Source organism: Rhipicephalus microplus, chromosome X (genome assembly GCF_043290135.1).
Source record: "Rhipicephalus microplus isolate Deutch F79 chromosome X, USDA_Rmic, whole genome shotgun sequence".
NCBI classification, from domain to species: Eukaryota; Metazoa; Arthropoda; class Arachnida; order Ixodida; family Ixodidae; genus Rhipicephalus; species Rhipicephalus microplus.
Genome location: NC_134710.1, coordinates 467,554,182 through 467,578,174, shown reverse-complemented (window position 1 = coordinate 467,578,174; position 23,993 = coordinate 467,554,182). Strand labels below are relative to the sequence as shown.

Sequence of the window (23,993 nt, the reverse complement as noted above, 5' to 3'; positions counted from 1 at the left end):
CACTTCTCCTCAGGTACAGGTAGCGATATGCACGATACCGGAGGTACCGGTGCGCAATAGCAACCTGCAAACAGCGGTTGTCAACGCAAACCAAGAGATATGGCAGATGAGTCGAGAGAAAGGCTTTGAGGTGGGGGAAATAAACAGAGAGGTGCATAGGTAGGGTGGTTCTCAACGAGACAGGATTCACTTCAATGGGCGGCTAAGTCATGAGGTGGGTTGGCAACTTGCAGGACGCGCAGTAGCTTTTTTGGGGGGCAGGCGGGCCCTTCGGGATGCAGGATAGCTAGTAACGAGGAAAACAACCAGGGAAACTCTTTGACAGGTGCTATGGACAGATACGATTCCAAAGTGGCACCAGTATCTAAGATAGGTAGAGTCCGTGGCAGAAATAGGCGTAGCCACGAGCGCCGAGCCAATTCAGACATAGGGTATATTAACATGCAGGGTGGTAAGAACAGGCTGAAGTGGTAAGAGATAGAAGAACAGCTAAGGGAGGAGAGGCCGATGGTATACGGTTTTGTAGAAACACATCTCAGGGACATGGAACAACCTCCTAATAATGCGGACTACGCGTGGGAATATTGTAATCGAACAGAAGGCAGCAGAAAGGGGGGTGGTATTGGGGCATTCATTCATAAAAGTACAGACTGGCAAAGGGTCAAGCAGGAGTGCAAGGAACATTTATGGCTAAAAGGGAAAGTGGCAGGGCAAATGACACTGCTTGGTTTCGTGTACTTGCGGACGGGAGCAAAGGCCAAAGAGGAAAACCAGGCAATGGTAGAGTGTATATCAAAGGACATTCAGGAGTTAGGAGGAGAGTGCGAGATAATTATACTAGGAGATATAAATGCACACATAGAAGATATAGATGAGTATGCCGACCCGTCAGGCAAACTGATCATGGATATGTGTGAAAGGCTTGATTTGATCATTTGCAACAGTACCGAGAAGTGTGAAGGGCAAATAACATAGGAGGTAGGAAGGCTGCAGTCGACGATAGATTACGCACTGATGTTACATAGGATGTATGATAAGCTCAGGGGAATGCACATAGATGAAGGTGGCTCCAAAAGTCTGGCTAGTGATCACAAACGTATCCAGCTAAGTTTTGGAAGAGCAGTGAAAGTGGGAAGGAGACAAGATGAGCAACTACAGTAAAATTTTTATTCAGAAAGGCAAATTGAAATAGCCACTAAACGAATTGAGAAAGTAATCACTGAGGATAATAAAACAGTGTGAACATACACGAATCTAATTAAACTGTTTGAGCTAGAGCTTGCTAAGGCACATGACAAGTCACCCTGGAAAAGAAGACACAAACCCAAAAGTTGGTGGGATGAGGAAGTTAAGAGAGCCATAGCAATACGCCAGGAAGCCTCTAGGGAACACAGACATGCTAAGCAGTGGGGTGAACCGACACATGATGTTAAAAGAAAATGGGAAATTTATCTAAGCTGTAGAAGGGATGCATCCCTTCTGATCAATGAAAAGATTAGAAGAAAGGGAGCCCAGTGGCTGGCAAAAGTGCATAAAAAAGATAGAAAGGCAGCTGCAAAATTTTGCAACCATCTAAACTCCCTAAGAAATGAGACGAGCCTAGAGCAGAGGTTTATAACTACAGCTCGAAGCGTTAGGGAAGGGGACGAAGCTATTGAATATACAAGAACAAGGGTGACAGAAAAATTTCAACAAAGAAGTGCCTTATGAACCACAGTAGACAAGGATGAATCAAGTGGCGCAATGGTTTCATTTTCACAACGAGAGTGGGAAAGGGCTGAGAAAAGGGTTCATATTAGTACATCAACAGGCACAGATGGCATTCCAATTATGCTGATAAAGACACTAGGTCAGAAGTCTGAGCAGGCTTTGAGAGAGGCAGTGAGCAAAATAATAATCGATGGAGAAGTTCCCGATGGATGGAAACTTAGCAGGATGAGCATGATCTATAAAGGAAAGGGGGACAAAGCTGACATAAACAACTACCGTCCTATAACAGTGACATCAGTGGTCTACAGGCTGGCGATGCAGATTATAAAGGAAAGACTGCAGGCATGGATAGAGGATGAGGGGGTGCTGGGGAAACTGCAGAAGGGGTTTCGGAAACACAGGAGGTTGGAAGACAATCTGTTCTCACTGACGCAGTGCATCGAAATAGCAGAAAAGGAACACAGGCCCCTGTGGTAGCATTTTTAGATATCAAGGGAGCGTACGATAGCATGGTTCAAGAGGTCATGTGGGGAATACTGGACACACTAGACGTGGAAGATGTAGTCACTAATCTTTCAAGGTTATCTATAAAGGTAACAAGGTAATTATAAAGTGGGAAAAACATGTATCCAAGCCTACAGAGGTAATACGGGGGCTTAGGCAGGGGTGTCCCCTGTCACCCTTATTATTCATGATGTACCTACAAAAATTAGAGGCCAAATTAGAGGGAAGTGGACTGCGCTTCAACCTCTCTTTCGTCAAACAAGGAAATTTCATTGAACAGGCACCACCAGCATTGATGTATGCAGATGATATAGTGCTAATGGCCAACAACAAGGAAGATTTGCAGAGATTGGTGAACATCTGTGGTAATGAGGGAGATAGGTTAGATTTCAGATTCAGTAAGGAAAAATCAGCAGTCATGATTTTTAATGATAATGAAGGTAGTGAGCTTAGAATACAGGAGGTCACGCTAGAGATAACAGATAAATACAAATATCTGGGCGTATGGATAAGCATTGGGGCCAAGTACCTAAGGGAACACGAAATATACGTGTCGACTAAAGGTAACAGGAATGCAGCGGTAATGAGAAAAACAGGGCACTGTGGAATTACAATAGGTACGATGTTGTGAGAGGAATATGAAAAGGGGTCATGGTTCCTTGTCTGACATTCGGCAATTCGGTCTTGTGCATGAGATCAGAAGTTCAAGCAATATTAGAAATTAAGCAATGTGGAATAGGTAGGCTTGCCTTAGGAGCTCACAGGAATACACCAAATTAGGGAGTACAAGGTGATATGGGATGGAAATCATTTGAGGGCAGGGAAGCTAGCAGCAAGATAAAACTTGAGAAGCGATTGAGAGAAATGGGGGAAGAGCGTTAGGCTAGGAAGGTTTTCAGCTACTTGTACATGAAGAATGTCGATACAAAATGGAGTAAGCGAGCCAGGAAATCGACTGTTAAATACTTAAAAAACAGCAGGTGGCCAAACCAAAAAGAACTATCGGTTAAGAAGAAAGTGAAGGAAACGGAGACTGACATGTGGAGAATTGGAATGATTAAGAAGTCTGCACTAGAGGTCTATCGAACATTTAAGCAGGAAATTGCCAAGGAAAGGATATGTGATAATACATAATACTCGGGGTAGTTCTCTACTGTTTGAGGCCCGGACGGGAGTATTGCGAACCAAGACATATCGGGCCAAATACGAAGGGGTAGACACGGTATGCAGTGCATTTGGAGAGGAGGAGGAAACTGCCGAACACTTGACAATGTTCTGTAAAGGGCTTTACCCTATAGTTCAGGATGATGGCGCTGAGTTTTTCAAAGCACTGGGGTTTATGGACAGAGAGGGCAAAATAGACTTTATGCAGGTAGAACTAACTAGAAGGAGGTTATCTGATTGGTGGCTAAAGTCAAAGCATGAGTGAAAAGTAAACCCTTCACTGCAAAGTACGAATCCTCAACCTCACTATTTAAAGGAAAAAAAAGAAATATAATGGTTAGTTCATTAAGTATTACGGCTAGGTGGCGTTAGCCGCCGCCCGATCTAAAGGGTACAGCCACATTCATCCATCCATCCATCACAAATGTGACGTCATGCCCTCTCATAATTTTCCCTTCCTTCATGGTTTGAGCAGTGCTGCTAACTCTAGTGAAATTTTTCTCGATCGAGGGGATTTTGGTTGTACTTAGGGGAAAACTTAAGGGAAATTGGTCAACATCTAGGGAAATTTTTCGCTTCCACGTGAAGCAAGCAGATCGACGGAGGGACCTCCCGTCTAACACCTCTTTTTTGTTCCTTATTGCACCTTTTCTTTTTTACAACCCCTCTACACTCACCCAAAAGCGCTGTGCCATGCCCAGTAGCGGTTCCTAGGGGTGCAAAGGGGCGATAGGGCCGGTCTCGGTACCCAACGCTGTGTCAACGCTCTCCTCTTTCCCACCTCGTTGCAGTTCATTCTGTGCCGTCAGTGTTCGACGTCGATTGTCTGAATCCTGGTTCGAACCAAAGAAAAAGTGCTCTCTCTTCACCCATCCTCCTATTTTCTCGCCTTTCACCAGCGGTGCGATTTCTTTGTTTTGTTGTTGGTTTTTTATTGGTTTTCCTTCTTTGCGAACGCTGTCACATTGCTAGTGAGCTGCCCCTTGGAGCCATGTGGCTCCGCCAAGGTCAGCAAGGTTTCTGTGATAAGCGTGGCCAGATCAGCAGGCATGTATGCGGTTATTTGCACAGCCGAAAAAAATGTAAAAAAAAGTGGCTGGTGGAAGAATGCAAGAATATATTTGAAATGAATAAGTGGCAGTCAACATATCCAATAAAGGTATCTTTTCGTAACCATTCAGCATGTTGCGAGGAATGAACTGCCACACGGCATAATATGCTTTCATGGTTAAACTATTTTTCGTCACAATATTGTGCATCAGATATGACAAAGCTTGAGAGTACGTTTTTCAAGACATTGTTTATAATTTAAGTAGATGTGCATCACTTCATGTTTTATATGAACACCACCAAGCATTTTCTGCAGGAGAGTTTCTAAATAACAGGGTTGCAAAATAATAACAGAAATTGCAAAATGACAGAATTGTTGATTTTTGAAACCTTGCTCGCTGGAATATTTCATGTACTGCGCTTTATATGCTCGTTCTGGTTATTATTATCATTATTATTTTGTAACTTGCATGCTATTACGAGTGCACTGTATGTAGTGTAAGGTTTCTGTGTTTAGCATTGAACAACTAGCAGTGTTCCTAAATATTATTTTGAAAATTTATCCCTTCTTCGGCATACTGCGATACTTCATGGGCTCCCCCCCTCCCCCAAATGTGATGACCACTTACCTTTGCGATTTCATAGGATAAAATGCTTTGCAATTTACTGCGAAATTTGTTCCACCTTCAGCACGGTAATTTTAGTGCATATTTTCAAACGAATCTGCTATGATATTACAAAAGTGAATCTGTAAATCGTTTTCCACATTACGTCTTCAAAAAACGCGTTATGGTCTTCAAAAAACTGCTCTCCATGAAAATATAGGGATATTTTTCACTCCAAAGAGGGAAAAAGTAGCTCCTTAGGCTGGCAGCACTGCGTTTGAGTCACCATTTACCACCTGCAGTGCGGCTTCATAAAGATCTCTGAGCTGGACAAGCACATCCAAGAAACGAATCTAACAAAATGAGTAAAGGTCGTCAGTCAAGTTTATGATGTAAAGCAGACGACGGAAGACGAGGACGCCTTAGTCACTGCGAAATGCATTTCTCAGGTCCTCCGTGATAATAGGGAGTTTTAGAATAGCGCACCGCGAGCCCGTGCGGTCGCTGCTACTGCGCATGCGTCGTAACGCGAGTCGGCTTTCGTGGACCGCACTCGGAAAATCCGAAATCGCATGCGGCGATCGCGGCCCGCTTGTGGTCCGCAAGCGCTGGTTTCGAGGCTACGGTGTTGCTGCGATCGTGCGTTGCGGTTTGCAGTAGGGCAAACGCTATTCTAAAGCTCATATGGTGCCCGCTACGCTTGCAAACGGTATTCTAAAACTCCCTAATGCCGTGTACGATGTATGCCTCGAGGTAAGTCTCATTCTGCCGACATGAAGCCGCGTACTCTATCGATGTGCTGTGTGGACGTTTATGGAAACCATGTAATTGTTGTTTGATGTGATATTTAGCAGTAGCAGCCGTGTAATGTCATGCGCAGATGTTTGCGGCGTGCTAAAAATAAATAAAAACGAAAGTTATATGGTCATGGCATGAAATGTCCCAGAGGTTTTAGAGTCATGTCCTCCGTGCCGTGGGAGCATGGCGCGCTGACATCGCCGCAAAGCAGAAAACTGAAGTTTAACCACAGCGAGTCAAGTTGAAATGCTCGCCTCGTTTTTTTTTTTTTTTTGGCTCTCGCGTTTTGCCTGCTCTATTTTTCGCGAACGTGGCTGTGTTCGCCGGCTGTGACTTGCTGGGAAACTAATACATCTTTACACGTGGAGAGTGTCCCTTGGTGTTGTCTGCATTGTTGCGGCAGCCCACAACGCAACAATACTTCGGACCTCGCCGACGCTTCCGTGGGGCCGCTTCTTCCATCACGGAAACACATCTTCGCCAAGCGAGCGTCTCGTTTTAGCGCGCCAAGCTGGCGACATGGCGCCCAAGTACCCCGCAATGACTTCAGAACGCGTTGTGTGCGTGTCGCACCAAAGCCACTGGTCGCACGCACTCCCGTTTCGGCGAAACACATTGCCTGCCACCTATCCCGCGCATCTCAAGATTTTCGGAGCTCGCCGCCAGGCGCGCCGCTGTCTCGCTCTGCACACTCGAGCTTCGAGTCCCTATATTCTAGGTCACTCTCGGATCGCTGGCGTCGGAGTGGTGGTCACGCTGGGGACGCTTTCGGAGCGCATAGCCCTTTCGCGTCCGCGCGCTTTTTTGGAGTCTTTGTGAAGTGCGCTTCTTTCGTTGGCCGGCTGCTGTCAAAAGTTGGAACCAAAAGTAAGTAACATATTTGTGTGGCTCATAGCAGAAAATGATGTGTTTTTGTTTATTGGAGGTAAAAAGGATCCTAGCTTCGAAAACCGCAATTTTCCGTAGCCACGTGTATTGAACGGAGTGGTTCGACACCTTGCCCGCGCTTGTTGTTTCGATTAGCTTTCATAGTGAGGTAATTGGGAATTTTGCTCTTTGGCTTTACCTCTGCTGTTGTGCAGGATTGTTTAACTATACCTTTAAAGTCGCATTAGTTACGTCGTCAAAGGAAGTATTGCGTATCGGAGTCCTCGTAACCATAGCACCCGGTTATGGATTCATACAACATTATCCGACATGAATGGAAGCTTGTCATCGTATCATCCTTATACAGGGCGCACGACTGTCATTCCAATGGCGATAACGCGGTGCGCCCACTGCTATGTAAACATCGCTATAACTCCGATATGTAAACGTTAAACTATGCGAACGAACAGCGGTCCTCGTTCGGCGTAGGTACACAATAGATTTCCAGATATAGTAGATATGTTAAACTTCTCAAATGCCTCGTCAAACGCGAAATTTTATCGTCGAGATTAATATCGCAGCCTCGGCCCTTTCAAGTCTTCCGTTCGTTGGCGCATAGCTTGGGCCTCTCACACGAATATCACGGTTGGCTCGGCGACTGCATGCCCCTTCTCGCACCAAATTTTCCTTGCGTAGGGCGCCTTCTCCAGCGGGGGGGAAATCCTCGCCACCTTGAAAGCGCGAACTCCTGAACCTGAGACATATGAGCGCCCCCATCTTGGGCTATCAAGTCGAGGTTTTCCTGCTTTTGTATATTGCGACGGGAATTAATGAAACATCGTATGCACCAATCCAACTATTGTCATGCACATGCGTCGCTACCATATATGCTGTTCGTTTATTTGTTAAAGATGCAACACAAAGAAGTTAACATCTCAGTACAGCGGCACGGATACATCTGTGTAAAATTACCGTATTTACTCGCGTAGTTCACGCACTTTTTTTTTTCCTCGAGAAAGCTACGTTGTGGGTGCGTTTATATGCGGGGTAAATTTTATGAAAACTTTTTCGGGATAAGCAAAAAATGTGGTAATGCAAAATAAAAAAAGCTAGGTCGCTTAGCCTTTCCCAATCGACATGCGCGTGCACGGTTTGGAAACAGCTTCTTTGTTGCACTCCTCACATATTCGGTGGTTGATGGCGCTATCGTCGGCAAGCGATCCCCGTGTACATCATAAAAACGCTTCGCGGCTATCTTTTCTCGCAATCGTTTAGCCGCGACAGTGGTACCTACTGTGATATCGAGGGGCGCCCAGAAGCGTGCGCTGGGACTCACTTTGCCAACTTCACGGCAACTTCGCAGGACGCCGTTGACATTGCAGCAAGCTACCACCGAAGCATCAGAACAAACCGTCGATAGCAAGATTAAAATGGGATATGGAAGTGTAAAAACCCCCCAAAAAACGGATTTTGCAATCTTGACACCAAAAAAATCCCCTGTATTCTGAGGAACAAACTTGTGAAAGCCCAACGTCGAGTGGCCGCTCCAAACGGTTTAAATGCTGCGATGGATGGATGTATTGATTTGCGACTAATAGCAAATCCTGTCGTGGTGGCTCGATAATTGTGTGCTTATGATAGGGCTTGAAGTTTCGTATTCGCGGGAAGAGTCCGTCGGTTGGCGCAGGCAGTTTCGTGGCCTTCGCTCACTGTGTGCTTTTCAGCTGTGATGTCACTACACTAGCACCGTTCGTGAACCCCGCTGTGGCGCATAGATAATGAAAAACACGGGAAATTACCCTATTGCACCATTTAGCTTAGTGTTGGCTAAATGCAGCATTTGAGAAATGTTGCCTCAAAATCTGCGATCTTGCAGTGCTAAATCGGCTTTAAACTTGCCCGAAGAGGTCCTTCTGGCTGCTCCAAGCCTGCTCCCGAATGCCTTTCCACCTGCTCCAAGCCTGCTACAAAAGGCACTTTTGCCTGCCCCCAGGACTGCTCCCAAACACACGTACCCCGTTCCACCCCTTATATGCCAATAACCGAGTTTAAAAGGTGTCTATTACATGAGTCTCAATGGCAGCATTTCTGGCAACAGATGACGCATGTTTTGTGTGCACTTCACCTGGTCGGCAATGGCAAACATACGGTGACAGGATGCTTTCACTAGAGTAAAGAGTTTCCACCAATTTTTTTTTTTCCATGTCTGAAAGTACTCGGATCTCAAGTCAATTTTCTTTGGTGTGCCTGGTAATTGTGCAACCACTTCAATTGCTGACTGTATTGAACCCCCGTGCGTTGCACATGCCTGCACAACTCGCACTACTCTACTAACACTAAGGCGCAGAGCGCCGGCTACTCGATCTCTGTCCATGTACAGTGCGTATCCGGAGCATGGGTCGGGCTGCGACGACACGCAAGGAAGAATGTATCGTGTAACCTACACGATCTACATCCCAGCATTGTGTGCTGGAGAGGGGGCGAAGCCAGACGAAGCGTGTGTGACGGTGATTCTCGGGTTGCACTGCAGTGGTCGCCGATCGGCACTGTCGCCATGCGCTCATTCTTAGTGTTAGAAGGTAACCCACATGTGCACAGTTTTTTTTTTTTCGGGAAGCTTCGTTGGTTTTGTGTTAGCTCATTCACCGAAAAAAAAAAAAAAGAAATATACAGACATGTGAAATTCTAGGAGGACTCCAATGATGTCGCAAACTACTGTTATGCACTGAAGCAAAACCGTGAGTCTGCCTAGTTGGGAAACTTTAACTTCAACGATATTGAGTAAAAAACAAGTATAAAGAAGCAAAACACGAGTTGTTTGTTGCTCTCATTTTTGTGTTGCTTCTCTTTGTCGCAGTTTCTTGCACAAAATCGTTAAGATATACACTCAAATGCACTTCATTCGTATGGTAGTTTTTTTTACAGAACACTTCCATTCACTGCAAAGCTATGCGAATTCTCAGAAGAAAAAAAAAAAGTGTGTTGTATTTTCTTGCCCCAAGAGATATCCTTATGCAGAACTGAACATATTGTGAAAACACACAGTTTTTCGAGAATTAAAAAAAAATCACGAGTTGCTCAAAATTAGACTAACATCGTGTGAGCTATTTCTTCTTTACTTCTATTAGCGCTACACAGAAAGTTGTTTGTGATATGTAGTTTGCGTGGCTGCTGGCATGATCGCGAATTTTACGAAAATGAATGCTTCATAAAATGGCTGTTGTTTGGAGGTGATGCTTTTCGATTTTTCCTACGCTCAAAAAATTTTTATTTAAAAACACATTGTAATTTCGCACTATTCAGTCAATGGCTATAGTATACGAAATTAGGAGGAAACCTGGAGACATCAACTATACCGCATTCACCTGCATATTAAAAGAAAACAATCACCTCTTTGTTGCACTCTTTTTGATGGCTCCTTGCTGCAACTATAAGAAAAAAAAACGGCATGTTTTCTACATTGATGATTTGAGGGTATGTTGTAGATGACTCCTCAAGCAATATTTTCACAAAAATAACAGCTCCCTACTTCTGCATGCGTTTTTCGTTTAGCAAATTACACTGTCGTAGCCTTGCAAGTGCAGCTGTTGCTTTGCATGTTTCAAAGCGTGATGTCGTCTGCTACCAGTGGTGTTTGCTTCAAAGGTTGGTAGTGTGCACACTATATACACCCCCCCCCTCCTCTTGAGTTTACTTATACTGGAAAGAGGTAGTTCCCACTGAACATTTTTATGACAGATGGCACCTTGAAATTGCATTAAATGGTCATGATATGCTGGATTATTGGTCACAGCCCATGGTAAAAGTACGTCAACGTTTACAGGCCTGCAAGTTTTTCTTTGGAACGCCTAAGGCAAGTCTCACTGTGACTGCACCACTGTGCAGCTCTTTAAATTATGCGGAGCAGTTGAAAAAGTGTCACACGTTATATTTTTTATTTCTGTAAGCCATCTTTTCGTGATGAAGCCACCCTGTAAATCAACACTGGGCTCTCATTCCGTCTTTTTATGGCTTTGTTTCAGCATGAAATTATTTATATGAGTGGTTAAAGCACACAACAATCCTTTTTCATTTTATGCACGTATCATTATTTGTCATTTGTTGCAATACCATCACCTCTCCATTTATTGCTAATGATAAGAAAGGAAAAGGCACCACTAAAAGGTCATTTCAGAAAGCAGACCCATATTCATAAAAATATGCCAACAAAGAGTGATGGAGAAGACAAAAATAGTTATGCAGCAAATCTAGACCCATCGACTTTTTATGTTCTCATGGTTGCCCGTTTTTTCTCATGTGTTTACGGCTTTAATCTGTGTTTAGGGCTACGGTACAGTGTACTAGAAGAGGGCAGTGGGCTTACTACACAGCTACTCCGATGCTTTTGGCGTCACATAAGAGAGATGGCGCCACAGGTATCTTCAATGGAAGCTTCACCTGCAGAAGGTGCTCGCTGATGGCCGCTCGTAAAAGTTGGAACGTGCATTTATTCGATATTTGTAATAAACTTGCATGCTTTGACTGCTTTCTGATTATATTAAGAGTTTCTGGTGCTCTCGCTTCACAGTGTTTTCTTTTGCGATACAGTTTCACGAAAATTAGTCCGATGGCAGCCGGTGCAGTCTCTGCATTCTCCTTTCTAGTGCGACGTAGCTAACACTTTTTGTGTGTGCGTGTGTGTGGGTTTTGGAGGGTGTGTGCTTGAGTTAGTAGAGTATTCCTGATAAGCACTATATTTGTTCAGGCCACATCATGTTTCCTCGAATATAACACCTCGTCGAAAAGGATGATGTATTCCACAAATTATATGTTTTGATACAGTGACCAAACGTACGGTTCATGCTGTGTAGACCGAACCTAAAAAGAATTCGCAACAAGATTATGCCCGCCCTTTCACGACATAATTAGAAAACAGTGCACGTTCACTTCCTAGAAAAGCTTTAACATGCAGGCATGCTGGCTGGGTTTGCGCCTTTTTTATAAAGTGAAATTGTAGTGCTTAAATAATTTTTGTTCTGCTTCAGTTGTAGACCATGGCACAACAGTTTTCTGGGGGTTATTAATAATCATAACTATGCAGATACACGTATGTTAGACATATGTAGAGTGGCATAGTGAAAAACTAAATAAAGATACACACGAAGCTTCTGCTCCTGACATGAAGCTCTTATTTGCAAGAACGGAAGTACACCATCTAGCCACTGATTTACACACCTTATTCACTTCATGTGTGACGGCTCATCTTTAGCTGCTTGGCCCTCTGCCGCTTCCCTGCCTAATTGTCAGTGTTCAGTCTTTTCAAATTGAATGAAGACGTGTGACAACGTAAAAAGTAATTACTTTCGCTTGAAGGTAGCTGCATGCACACTGCAATCAACTTTAATCGAGAGTCTGCGCTGAACAATTGCCAGTATGTCCATAATGCTATCAGAGTGCAGCTTACTCTGGCAAAAACATTCTGTGAAAGTATCCTCGAGCTTTTTCATGAAGCTGTACAGCTGACTTGAGGGATGAAGGAGGCCTCCTCGATCACAAAAGTTGGTCAGCCGAACAAGTTGAAAACAGCCTCGGCGGGGATAATGGGTGAGGTATGCGCACTTTTTTTCATCGATAATATGCACAGACGCGATTGCAAGTGGAGTTCGCAAACTGCGTTGGTGTCTTCCAGAAGCTTGTCCGCTCTGTGCTGGTTCTTCTCGCATTCTTTCGGCCTGTTTTCATCCTTCAGGACGCCAAACAATGACAGGTCCTGTTTACTCTTCACGAGCACGTTGCCTGTTAGACACCCAAGCGCCTAACAGTGGTTTTGCCGTTTTCGCGGCATGGTTACAGTATGCACTGTGAAGCATAGTGTCATCTTGCGTTGTGCGTAACGCTCAAAGCTGATGGCGAAAACTCGGCGCAACAATGTCCACAGCCACAGAACGTGGCTCAAACTCTGTTGCTCTGCAGGACTTGACCGGCTCACAACCGGCTCAGCTGCAACGTCCCTCCCCAAATTTTTCCATTGATGGCGATGCCAGCGGCGCCGCTCTTGCGACCAGAGAACCACAAACGTGCGACATTTCTGGAGCCACCCCTCTGTATACCTTCCGCCGGAGAGTGAGCCCACTGCCCCCTTCTAGTACACTGTAGCTACGGTTGTGTTTCGAATTCACGGTTGCCAGATTCGGCTTCATGTAAAGCATTTTCGCCTTTGGGGGCGCTATCCTGTGCACGGCATTGTACATAATAAAGGAGTTTCTGCTTGGCTACCGGCTGCTGCGTACTTCGAGTCGGCCGGGCGCCGGCCGACTCGAGGTCGCTGTTAGGGTAACCACGCTGACACACAAGAAGGCTTTGCTCCTGATTGCCTTGGGCGTCGAAGGACTTAACACCACAGGACTTAACACCACATCTCTGATTAACTGATCTATGTGTTTAGAACTGATCACGTGTATAGGGCTCTGGTCAACTGATCTATGAGATTGACAACTCCAAACATATAAATTTTTTTAGTTTCCGATATGGATGACATGGTAACAGATCAGAATCTTCAAAATGATGATATAATGAAAGGTACCTGTTTGCCTGTGCCCTTTTTGTTATCTATCGTACTTTACATTCCTGCGACCTGTCTTGTAACGGTTACGGCACTCAACTGCTGACCATAAATTTGCGGGTTTGAATCCTGGCCATGGCTACCGCATTTCTATGTAGACCAAATGCCAGATGCCCGTTTACTTGAATTTAGGTGCACGTTAGAGAACCATTGCAGGAATATACAAAGAAAGTATGGGGTTACATTGAGCGCATACATGCAGGAATGAGCTTTTTCCTAGGATTTTTGATTATAAGTTTATCTCCTGGTGGGCGGCACTGCATTGTAAGATTACTTAATTGTTCTCTGCTGACCAGAGATAATTTTAGCTGCCCTTCCCAGTTTGTAGTCTGATCCAACTTGTATAATTTTGAAGGGGCCTTGCCCTGTTGACTGAAGTGCGCTTGGCAATAGCCTGCATGGCTAAAGAAATAGTCCAGTCCCACTCATGCACTTGGCAGTGTTCTCTAGAAGGGTGGTTATCGGCCACTGGGCTCATGAAAATGGTGAAATGGTGGAGCATCTGCTTCTAATGTGGGAGTGGTTGGTTCGATTTCTAGTGCCAACTGGGGGGATACAGCTTTTTTTTTTTTTTTAAGTGTAGCGGATGTGACAAATTGTGGTGCGGCCTGTGGTTTGGCGCGACAGAAGATGGTCAGTCTTCAAGTATGATTCGGGTATTAGAGGTTTTGCTTTGCATTTGTTTTCCCTCTTTGTCATCTTTGAGGGCAACAGCTGGCTACCGCCTCCCAGGTCACAGACGTTGAGCCCTCATTTTACTCTAAATTTGAGACTCGGGACTGCGGCTTCTGACCTGGTGGATTATGGGAACCAGTCATGAAGAATCATTTTCGCTTTGACACTTTGCAAAACTGCGAATTGAAAATATAAGCCGTTCCAAGCAGATATGACAAGGTGCCCGGGGACGCATGCTTGGGCCAAACACGCTGATCTGTCTCAATTAGAAAAGTGCATTAGAGGATTTTAGTGTGCACAGCATTACAGTATTGCAAAGAAGTGTGTATATTATTGGTAGAGTGAATTCACACTAGCAGAGAATACAATACACTAGGTTTGTACATTAATAATTCTACGCTTGCCTAGTTCTCTTGTTCTGCCAGATGGTCGCCCCTATGCGACCTCTTGAGGTTATGGCTCCAGTGACCCGGTGCTAGCACAAAGTCTGTAAACGTAGTAAAACTCACAATTAAGCCGGCCTGCATGTTACTTATTAGCAACGATATTTATCTGTACGCTGCTGCACCTTGATAGCTTGTGGTTGTGTTGGCGTCCACCATATGACACACACTGGTTGTGCTTTTTTCGTGCTTCCAACAGCACAACTGCGGCTCACAACAGTTTGACGACATGCTGACTGACGAACACACGCACTCTCCTTTCGCCTGTCTTTTCTTTGTTTACTTTTTGTAATTTTATAAAATTGTTCATAGTGGTGTGACGAAGATCAGGCATCAGCGCCACGATAGAATCACTTGAATAGTCTTCATTACTACTAACTCAGTAGGGTATGCTGCATATTGAACACGTCACAGTAATGTCGATGTCACCGGAGGATGAAAGCTGCCGTGAGCTTTCATACGCCCTTCGCCCCCAAAATAAAAATAACTTCCTGGTGACGTACTCCGTTCAAATTTTGTCAAAAATACTTATGCATACTGAGCAATTGAATGAATGATTACTCTTGAACTTAAAATTTTATGTCAGTCCCCTTTAGTGCTTGGCTGTCAAGTACTTGCGTAGTCTAAAAAGTCAACTTCTTTATCCTGGTGGGCCATTGAAGGCTGGCTGAGACAGTTATTGACCTGCCTTTTGTGTTCTGTAGGTGTCAAATATTTCACGCATCGATTGGTCTGTATGGCATAAAAGAATCTTAGTCCAAGGAAGTGCGCTCTCATTCTCGCAAGTGTTTGGCCACGTGTCTTCAGGGCATCATGGTGTTCCCTAGGGTGTATATGTAATATGTACAACTCGTACTTGGCAGTGAGCCATCTCACCAACTAGCTGATATGCTCTTGTGATGTAGTGAATCACATAATAGTCAATAATTTAGGTATACTAAATAATTCCCCCTTAATTTTTCTTCTAAGCCTATGATATCTTATTGTGTGTCCCCCCTTTTTTTCTATTACAGTGTCACCCTTATTGCTGATCGAGGGGTGACCAGTTAAATATATTGAAGGTGTTCAAGCCAGACAAATTTCGCTCTTTCTTTTTTTTTTTCACTCCTTAAAACTTGGCTAATTGTAACATTCTCACTATTGAACATTACTTATGTGTAAGTGGCTTCTGTTTTTTTTTTGCTTTCAGAGCAAGATATTACTGTGTGCTTGTTTTTTTACACTTTTATTGCTAGTGGTCAGGCTGAGAAATTCTCATTATGCTATTGCATTATGGTTTTATTGCATACGCATGATTGCATAATTATTATGCCATAAAATGTGACTGCTACATCAAACTTCATTCACATTTTTGCAAACTTGATAGCAACATCAGTTGGCCTGCTTGGACATCACTAGTGAAGCATAATGTCATATCTGTGTGAGCTCCATGAATTGCTTTAGAGTGTTTAATGATGCATGAATGAGCGGACAGCCTTAAGCTGTGGAATTTGAGTAAACAACCACTATTGTTGTGATTACAATGAAGAGTTTTCAGTTCACTTTTTTGTTCCTCTTGTTTTTTTGCGTGGCCACACTGTTTCATGTAATGCAAATTTGTAAAGGAGAGTTCTGCTGGAGCTGATGTTTCTACTAGCAGGCTTGTCAAAATATCAACTTAAGCACATCCACTCTTTATAAATTATCATCAGAGGCATCTTCTCCTTACTCCTGCCTTTTTTTTTTTTTTCACGTTTCGTGTAGTAACAGAGTGGTGCTGTGTGCGTGTTCAGGTGGGCCCATATGTCTGACGCAACCCTGGGTCTAGATTTTGGCAAGCCTCAAGCCCCTCCCTCCATGAATGGGGGGGGCAACCCTGACAACGGTGGAGGCCACCAGTCTCGGCCTGGGGCAGAGCGCGAGGATGGACCACCACCGAATAAGCGCAGCAAGCTCCGGAAAACAGTTGGCTTTGACAGCGTCACTGTTTACTACTTTCAGCGTACGCAAGGCTTCACGTGCGTCCCAAGTCAGGGTGGATCTACGCTCGGCAAGTGGCTGTTTATTCTGGGCATGGATTTTCACTGTCATCACTGAATGTTGCAGGCTCCGACTTTTATTTTTACAGCCCCCAAACAAGCTCTATAATTCATACAGTAGACCACGGCGATCACATTTGCAGGGGTGCGACAGCTGTGCCAATTGCTCCAATTCGATACAATTTCCTATTGTTGTTCCGAACGGCGCCGAAAATGTGAAATTTGCTGAAATTGTGGCACGCTGTGCCAAAATACCCAGCCAGCCCCAGAACTTTTCCAGTTGTGCTAATTTCGGCGAAAAATGCTGGCCACATCGGCCACCTGCAGTTTGCACCATCCGTCAAAGCGTGCAGGCCTTAACTATAGTGCCTAGAATGTACCTAAAATATGACCAGATAAAGTAAAAATGCTGCGCACCATCCGTTCATTGATCGCAGCAAATACCTATCGGCTGGACGACGGAACTTCAAGGCAAAAATGCATTGCTGTGGCCACCCATGCTTCGCGGAAAATGTAAATTTTCTAGCCTTAAAACGCGGCAATAGCTTGTTAGGAACTAAAGCTGGAAGCGCATGCTGCGTTTTCCTCACTCGGACAAGCTTGACGTACTGCAAACGTCGACATTGCCAGCGACCACGTTGATTGCCTTAGCAGTGGCACATAAAACATTTTTTTTTAAAGTTGCGTCGTCCCAGCTATACTCCTGGCGATAGATATCCGGTACCGTGTCCGGACTAACGGGCGCACGCCGTTGTTACTTTAGCTGGTCAAATGCCCCTTGCAAGCAAGTCGAAAGGGCATCTAACCCACCGTGAAAGAAAAAAAAAGGGGGGGGGGGGATGCAGTGGTTCGAAAATTTCTTGGCTTTTTTTCTATCCCATGCAGAGAATGCTGCTAAGCTACCTTTGCCGCAGTACACCATTGTCCTGTGGAAAAAAGTGTCGGTTTGGAAGGGGTTGTTAGCGCTAGTCATGGGACGTAGCACATTCGGTTCAGTTGCTCATGCTTGTGTACACCTCATAATTCTGAGTACCAGTATGATCACTGACATCTAAATAAGCTACTGGAAATCATTTGGGGCAGTGTGACATTTCTGCTTACCTAAAAAAAAAAAAAGCAAAATTGTGCAGCACTTTTTTGTTTTTTTCCCCTACTCTTCTGTTTTATAAATGTCCCGAATTTCGAAGTCAGGAGCTTGGCAAATCTGCATTTAAATTTGCAGAGTCTGTCAAACGATTTGTCTGATGCAGCAAATCCTAATATGGACTTTATCACAGTTTGCTCAGTGGGATGGCTGAAAAAATACTTTCATTGAAATAGCAGAGCTCATTCACACTGCACGATTTAGGCGATTCTGGATGGTTTATGGATATTTTTTTTTTAAATGCAAGCCTTTTTATTTTAACTGCTCCAAATTTGGTATTTCATAATAAAAAAATGTATAATTTTTTTTCTCGAAGCTGCTTTGAATTTCGATTTTAGTGCTCTAAAAGTAACATTTTGCTGCTCCAAAAGTTGCTCCAAATGGTGTTTTGGCTGTTGCACCCCTGTATTTGCTGAATATTGTGGCGCTGCGTGCCGCGCAGACCCTCTATTTTGAAAAACAACCCTGCACCTATTTCCCTCGGCTGACCAATCTTCCGCGTACGTGCAGTCTGACGAAAGCTAGGCCATTGGCAACATTACGCACTGCTGAGCTCGTCGATTGGTTCTTGCTCTACGAAAGGGTGCCTTGACCGTAAGGCGATGCAGTTCCAGCTGTGCTATCTGCGCTTTCATTTTTCTGCGCTGCCCTTAGTCGTTTTGTGGAGCCCGAGGCTCCGTGAGAAGCGGTATTGTCAGAACGAAAGCCTCGGAGATAAAGAGACCTCTCGCTACCATACTGCGAGGGGAAAAGTGGGCCTCGCTCTGTGTTTCAAGCCCGCCTGTGGGAAGCCCCGCTCGGTTGTTGGTTGCATGCCGATGACGTATAACAGACGTCTTGTCACGTTGCCGAAGTAGGCGGAACCACGGCAGGCTACTCCTTTGGGGGGAAAGGTGGCGAGCGGCCGCACGAAAATTCTAAACCGGCTGAAACTGATGTTCTAACCCCTGTAACTTCCTTATTATGGCATGCATTCGCAGAATTCTTTGGGCAGCATGTTCACCACCAAAAGTGCGCATATTTCTCACCATCAAAATTTTTGGAGCTGAAGTGAATTCTTACATGGGCTCAGAACCACAGTCACTCAATATTAATGAAAACCAGTCAATAATAAAAAGAAGGAAAGTATGGTGACAATCATTCTACTATATTAAGTGTATTGTAATTGTTATGTAAATGTGAAGAAAATGAAGCAAATGAAAAGACAACTTGTTGCTGGCAGGGACCAAACGTCCAACATAAGATTACATGCCTGATGCTTACACCAATCGAGCTTCGGTGGCAACTGTCCCCTCGTCCAGTTTGGGGGGTGTTTATGTGCATTCAACCTGGGACTGTTAGCATGACTCACAGCCATGGGAGTGAGTGTAAAACACATTCCACATGTAGCATGTCACGTTCATGGGCTACATGACGATCCTAGCTGCACATTTGTACATGAGACCATTTATGACTTACGATGAGTGTAAGAAAATGAATATTTTTTAACAGAGTTCTGTGGGCAACACATGCATTACTTTTATGTTGATGTGGCAATTTTTTGTGTGTCATCTACACACAACTTTCACTCAAACTGACTGCAACTAAATGCAAGGAAATGTGTTTTTTTTCTTTTCTCTAGCATCCCCAAAACTTTCACTACTTTTTTAAAGCTTTGCGAGATCTCTGCACTTTTTCTCATTTTGTAGCTACATATGGCAAAATTATTGAAGACAGTGTTCCCACAACATTGCTGCTTTGCGCGCCCCGCCGCGGTGGTCTAGTGGCTAAGGTACTCGGCTGCTGACCCGCAGGGCGCGGGTTCGAATCCTGGCTGCGGCGGCTGCATTTCCGATGGAGGCGGAAATGTTGTAGGCCCGTGTGCTCAGATTTGGGTGCACGTTAAAGAACCCCAGGTGGTCTAAATTTCCGGAGCCCTCCACTACGGCGTCTCTCATAATCATATAGTGGTTTTGGGACGTTAAACCCCACATATCAATCAACCAATTGCTGCTTTGCGCAAGGCCATGGGTTTGAATACTGGCTGCGGTGTCCTCATATTGATAAGCGAAAAAAAAAAAAAAAAGAAGAATCTTGTACCCCAGAATTTCAGCACACAAAACAGCCCAATGTGTCCAAAACAAATTGTCAGCCTTCCGAGTGCCTTGTGGCCTAGGTTTAATTTGATATCCCTTGTACTGTTTTTTACCTTAGTTTGTGCGAAGATCAATACTTAGAAGAGCACTGACACAAATATTTTGCATCTTGTTTTTCTTGTTGCAATACGTAGCTTATGACCCACTTATCACAGCTAGAAACCTCGGGTGCACAAAGATTTAGAGACTTTTTTAGAGTGCTCAGTTGCAGTTTGTGGGGTCTCAAAATGGCGAATGAGCGCCACTGCACGCTCTTGGAGTGAAAAGACACAGCTGACACGGTCGGTACAAGCCAAACAATACACACATTTATTTAACTAATTTAGAACGACGATTTCGTCCGCCCAATCGATACATCAATCGTTATGAACACGCTAGGACATCCATACACAATATTACCATACACTCCATGACAAACACAATAACACGACAAACACACAATAACATACCCAAGGAGACTCGCTCAACTCTCGCCCGCCACCAAGGCTTGCCTTCCATCAGGGGTCATCGCCGGTGCTACACCATGATGGTGATGATAATGGTGATCAACGCGAACACAACGCCACCTACCGCCCCGTGGTTGTAACTTGAAATGTGGTTTGTGGGCGAGACACGTGCGCCATGCAGCACAAACAACTTTACAGGGGGTGTTAGCACCTTCACAAGTTTTGGTGTCAAAGAAGCACTGAGCTGAGCAGGAGCAGTTTTGGCGGCAAGTTAAACATGGCTGGGCACTTGACCAGTTGAATCTGGGACGTGGACGTCACGCATGAAAGTGTGAGCTGCACTGACAGCCACCACAGCCAGCACGTGAAAAGTTGCAGACACAGAAGGAAATCGCAACTGTTACAAATGTAGGTCCTGTGCCAAGCAAACAGCCAACACAAACTCATTACGTAAGTTTTCTTTATACACCCCCCGAGTGGATGAGGGCATTGCTAGGGACACGGCATTTCGATCAGGCACGCGGCCTGCTCTCTAATATTGATTTTGTCTAGGCTATATTTCCCCACGGTATCTCATAGATGTTTGTATGTCTCCACATAAACCTATCTCGCTTCTGAAATTTTTTGTTGGTGCTCCTTTAAATATGATGTTGTGTATGTCTCCACATAAACCTATCTTGCTTCTGAAATTTGTTGTTGGTGCTCCTTTAAATATGCATTCTGTAGTGGGACCTTTCCGTGAACGGTGCAATTCTCTACGTAGGAATGGGCCCCATGCACGTGGAGGAGCGCACGTTCAGCTTGCGGCAGCATGCGGACGAGAGGCGCCGGCTGCGCTTTGCTGATGTCGACTGTAGCAACACCTCATCGTCCAGCTCGCTGTCTCCAGATGACACCGCCGGGCCTTCTTCTTCAGCCGGAGATGGTAGCAGGGTATACCAGGTACAGCTTCTTCTTTATGTCCTTGCTCATGGAACTCAAAGTAGGACACTAGATCTTTTGTCAGTCATGCAGATACAGTTGAACCTCTTTATAATGTAATTGGAGGGCCATCACAATTTGCTTGTTATAACTAATATTTTGTCATCAATTAAACCTGAATATAATGAAATTGATGAATTCCCACAAAAATTCATTTTAAAAAAGGCGTTCTTATATGCAGGTTTTGTATGAAAAATTCAGAAAATAAACTTGCCATTGTTAAACAAAAGTGGGACTGAAGGCAGAGCTAACCCAAAACACTGATTTTACAGTAAAAAAAATTGGCCACGTATCTGCATGTTAATCTTCAAATGTCGTCGAAAGACGACAGTCTTGCGTCTGGAGAGATTGAACAAAACGTTTATTTGATGTTCTGCGCAAGCAAATCGGTGAATGGTATTTTGGAGGCGCTGCGTTTGAGTGCCTCGAGTGTGCAGTGGAGGTGAACGAGCGCACCAAGTCACGTTACACGTGAGACATGAGCGCTATATGGCAGTTATTTTTGAAAACAAAACGTGCGGCTCTGAGACGGGCGTGCGCCTGTCTCAGAGGTGATAAGGTGTAGAACGCAAGGCGACACATAGGTGCCACCCGTGTAGTCTTAGCAAAGCGTTGGAAACACTTCCCTTTTTGTGCAAGGGTTGCATGGTCAGCGCCGCGTGATAAACGCTACGGTCCTTAGAATAACTTGTGTATGCCTTTTCTAGTAAAAGACGCACATATAGAATATATACGTGTTGTTATGGTGCCTCAGAAATGTGCAATAATTGCTTTTTAATTGACAATCACACAAGTATGAACGCTGAATCTTGAGCAACATTGGTGGGCGCCGCGGATGAAGTCGGCCTTTGGGGTATCTGCTGGTTCCGGTCAAAATACCCGGTACCGGTAAGAGTGGACGAACAAACAAATGTACAGAAAGACAGACACCAAAATTTTTGTGTCAGAGGTTCCCAAGAAATACTATTGTCTTTAAAACTGTGCTAATATTGCGATTTCAATTATATGGACACTCTCGATTTGTTTTCGCTGTTGCTGTCATGTTCCGTAAAAAGTCAAAATTGATAACATGCAGTAAGATGGCATGTTGGGCCACTTGGATTACGTTCATAATTGAAAATTTTGTTGAAGCGCACTACAAAACAGATGGACAAAAGAGGTTGACAAGGACAGCACTTGCTTTCACAACTGAAGTTTTAATCGTCAGAAAAAGAATTTCAAGTGGTTACATGGTTTTTCGCGCATGTGCATCAAAACGGGGTGCAACAAAAACCTCTTGTATCGGGATTACAAAATTGTCCATATTATGTGTCATTTATTATATTTTACAAGTATTAGGTGTCGAGATACGTGTATTTATCATGCAGCACAATCGTAGCTTGGCTAACACAGTCATGTCCCCTCTTTCGGATGTGGTAAGATTTCACTGTCTCATGTGTGAGCTGATCCTTGTGTCGAAATAATATTCATGTTTCTTTAAACACAAGGTAATATCCCCAGTTTTTATAATGATCTGCATGATGAGTGTTGCCTGATGCCTTAACAGATGCATGATGTTCTCTGAGGCTGTCATTCACACATCTTTCTGACTGGCCTATGTAGACTTTTCCACAAGAAAAAGTTGTCATATATAGTCGAGCCCACATATATTGGCCCCACAAACAGCTAACTTTCGCTTAAGGGGGGACGCGGCCCTTGAAAACCGAAAAATCGTGAAAAAGTCGGTTTTTGAAAAACCACATTTTTGGGTTGTATGTCTCATAAACTACCTACTCTGTAATTATCAGCACCTAATTCAACCGCAAAGTGCAAAAAAAAAAATACTATTTTCGAGGCCGCCGCGGCGTCCAAAACAGGCGCAAATCCCGAAATCAAACCAAACTTCGCGCGCGCGCCATTCCCGGACCATGCGGTCGTCCCGCGCCATCTTGGTGTTGTTTTGACCGTGAATTCTTTCTCTCTGGTTCGCCGCCTTGCAAAATGGCGTCGGCAGCACAGTTGAGACGCTATTGGCGTTTTCCCGCGATGCGATGCGGATCGCTGATTGGTTAGAGCAGCGCATTCATATCTCACTGGAGAAAGCGTGCCCGCCATTGGCTGCTGTGCAGCAGCGGGGGCGGTCGCTCCTCTCGATGGCGCGTCCAGCGCGCTCGCTTCGTTGTTGCTCTCTGCTCCATCCGCCTCGACAGACGTCTGCTTACGAGCCGCTCTTCGCCTTGTGCTATCTTTTCGATCATTTTCTCTCGTTTTTTTTTTCTTTTTGCACTAGTTCTGTGCCTTTCGTCTTTGTTGTTGCGGGCGATGCCGGCAACGAAGCCGAAGTCAGTGTGGAAGTCCGGTGCGCGGAGGCGCGCTATGCGGCTTGTACGATCATCGAAATTCCGCTATTCTGCTGCGGGTGCCGACTGCGTAGACGCTTTCAGCGACGGTACTGTGTTGTCGACTGTCGCCAGTCGAGAATTCGACACATCGAGTGTGGCTGGAGCCGCAAATGCACCGAGTGTTTCCGAGATCGCCGGGCTCGACACGTGCTCCGAATCGATGCCAACCAGTGTGACACCGAGTGCTTCTGATATCGCCGGACCCAGCACTTCGTCTGAATTGGTGCCGCCATCGAGCGTGAGTGGACCGTCGCTTCATCTGCGGACGCGTTTTCTAACGAAGGAAGAAATCCATGCGAATGCGAAACGTCGTGACGCCGTCCGCGCTGAACTTGAGTCTACGCCGGCGACGCAGAAGAAATTTCAACTGATGCAGCCGGCTCTTGCACCTGCAGTGACAAGTGAGGGCGAACATTTTTCGCTCGTTCAAATGAACATCTTTAACGTCGTGCTCAGCCGCACAGTGTGCAA

At 44.8% G+C, this 23,993-nt stretch overlaps 1 protein-coding gene across 1 annotated transcript in view; it reads left to right on the top strand.

The window, feature by feature from the left end:
• Nucleotides 1–23,993, top strand: part of LOC119160824 (cysteine/serine-rich nuclear protein 3) — a 183,630-nt gene that overhangs the window by 78,706 nt on the left and 80,931 nt on the right. The window contains exons 2-3 of the mRNA XM_075880751.1: nt 16,190–16,442; nt 20,920–21,102. Coding sequence (XP_075736866.1) covers nt 16,200–16,442; nt 20,920–21,102 — 426 coding nt within the window. The 5' untranslated portion in view covers nt 16,190–16,199. The remainder of the gene's footprint in view (nt 1–16,189; nt 16,443–20,919; nt 21,103–23,993) is intronic.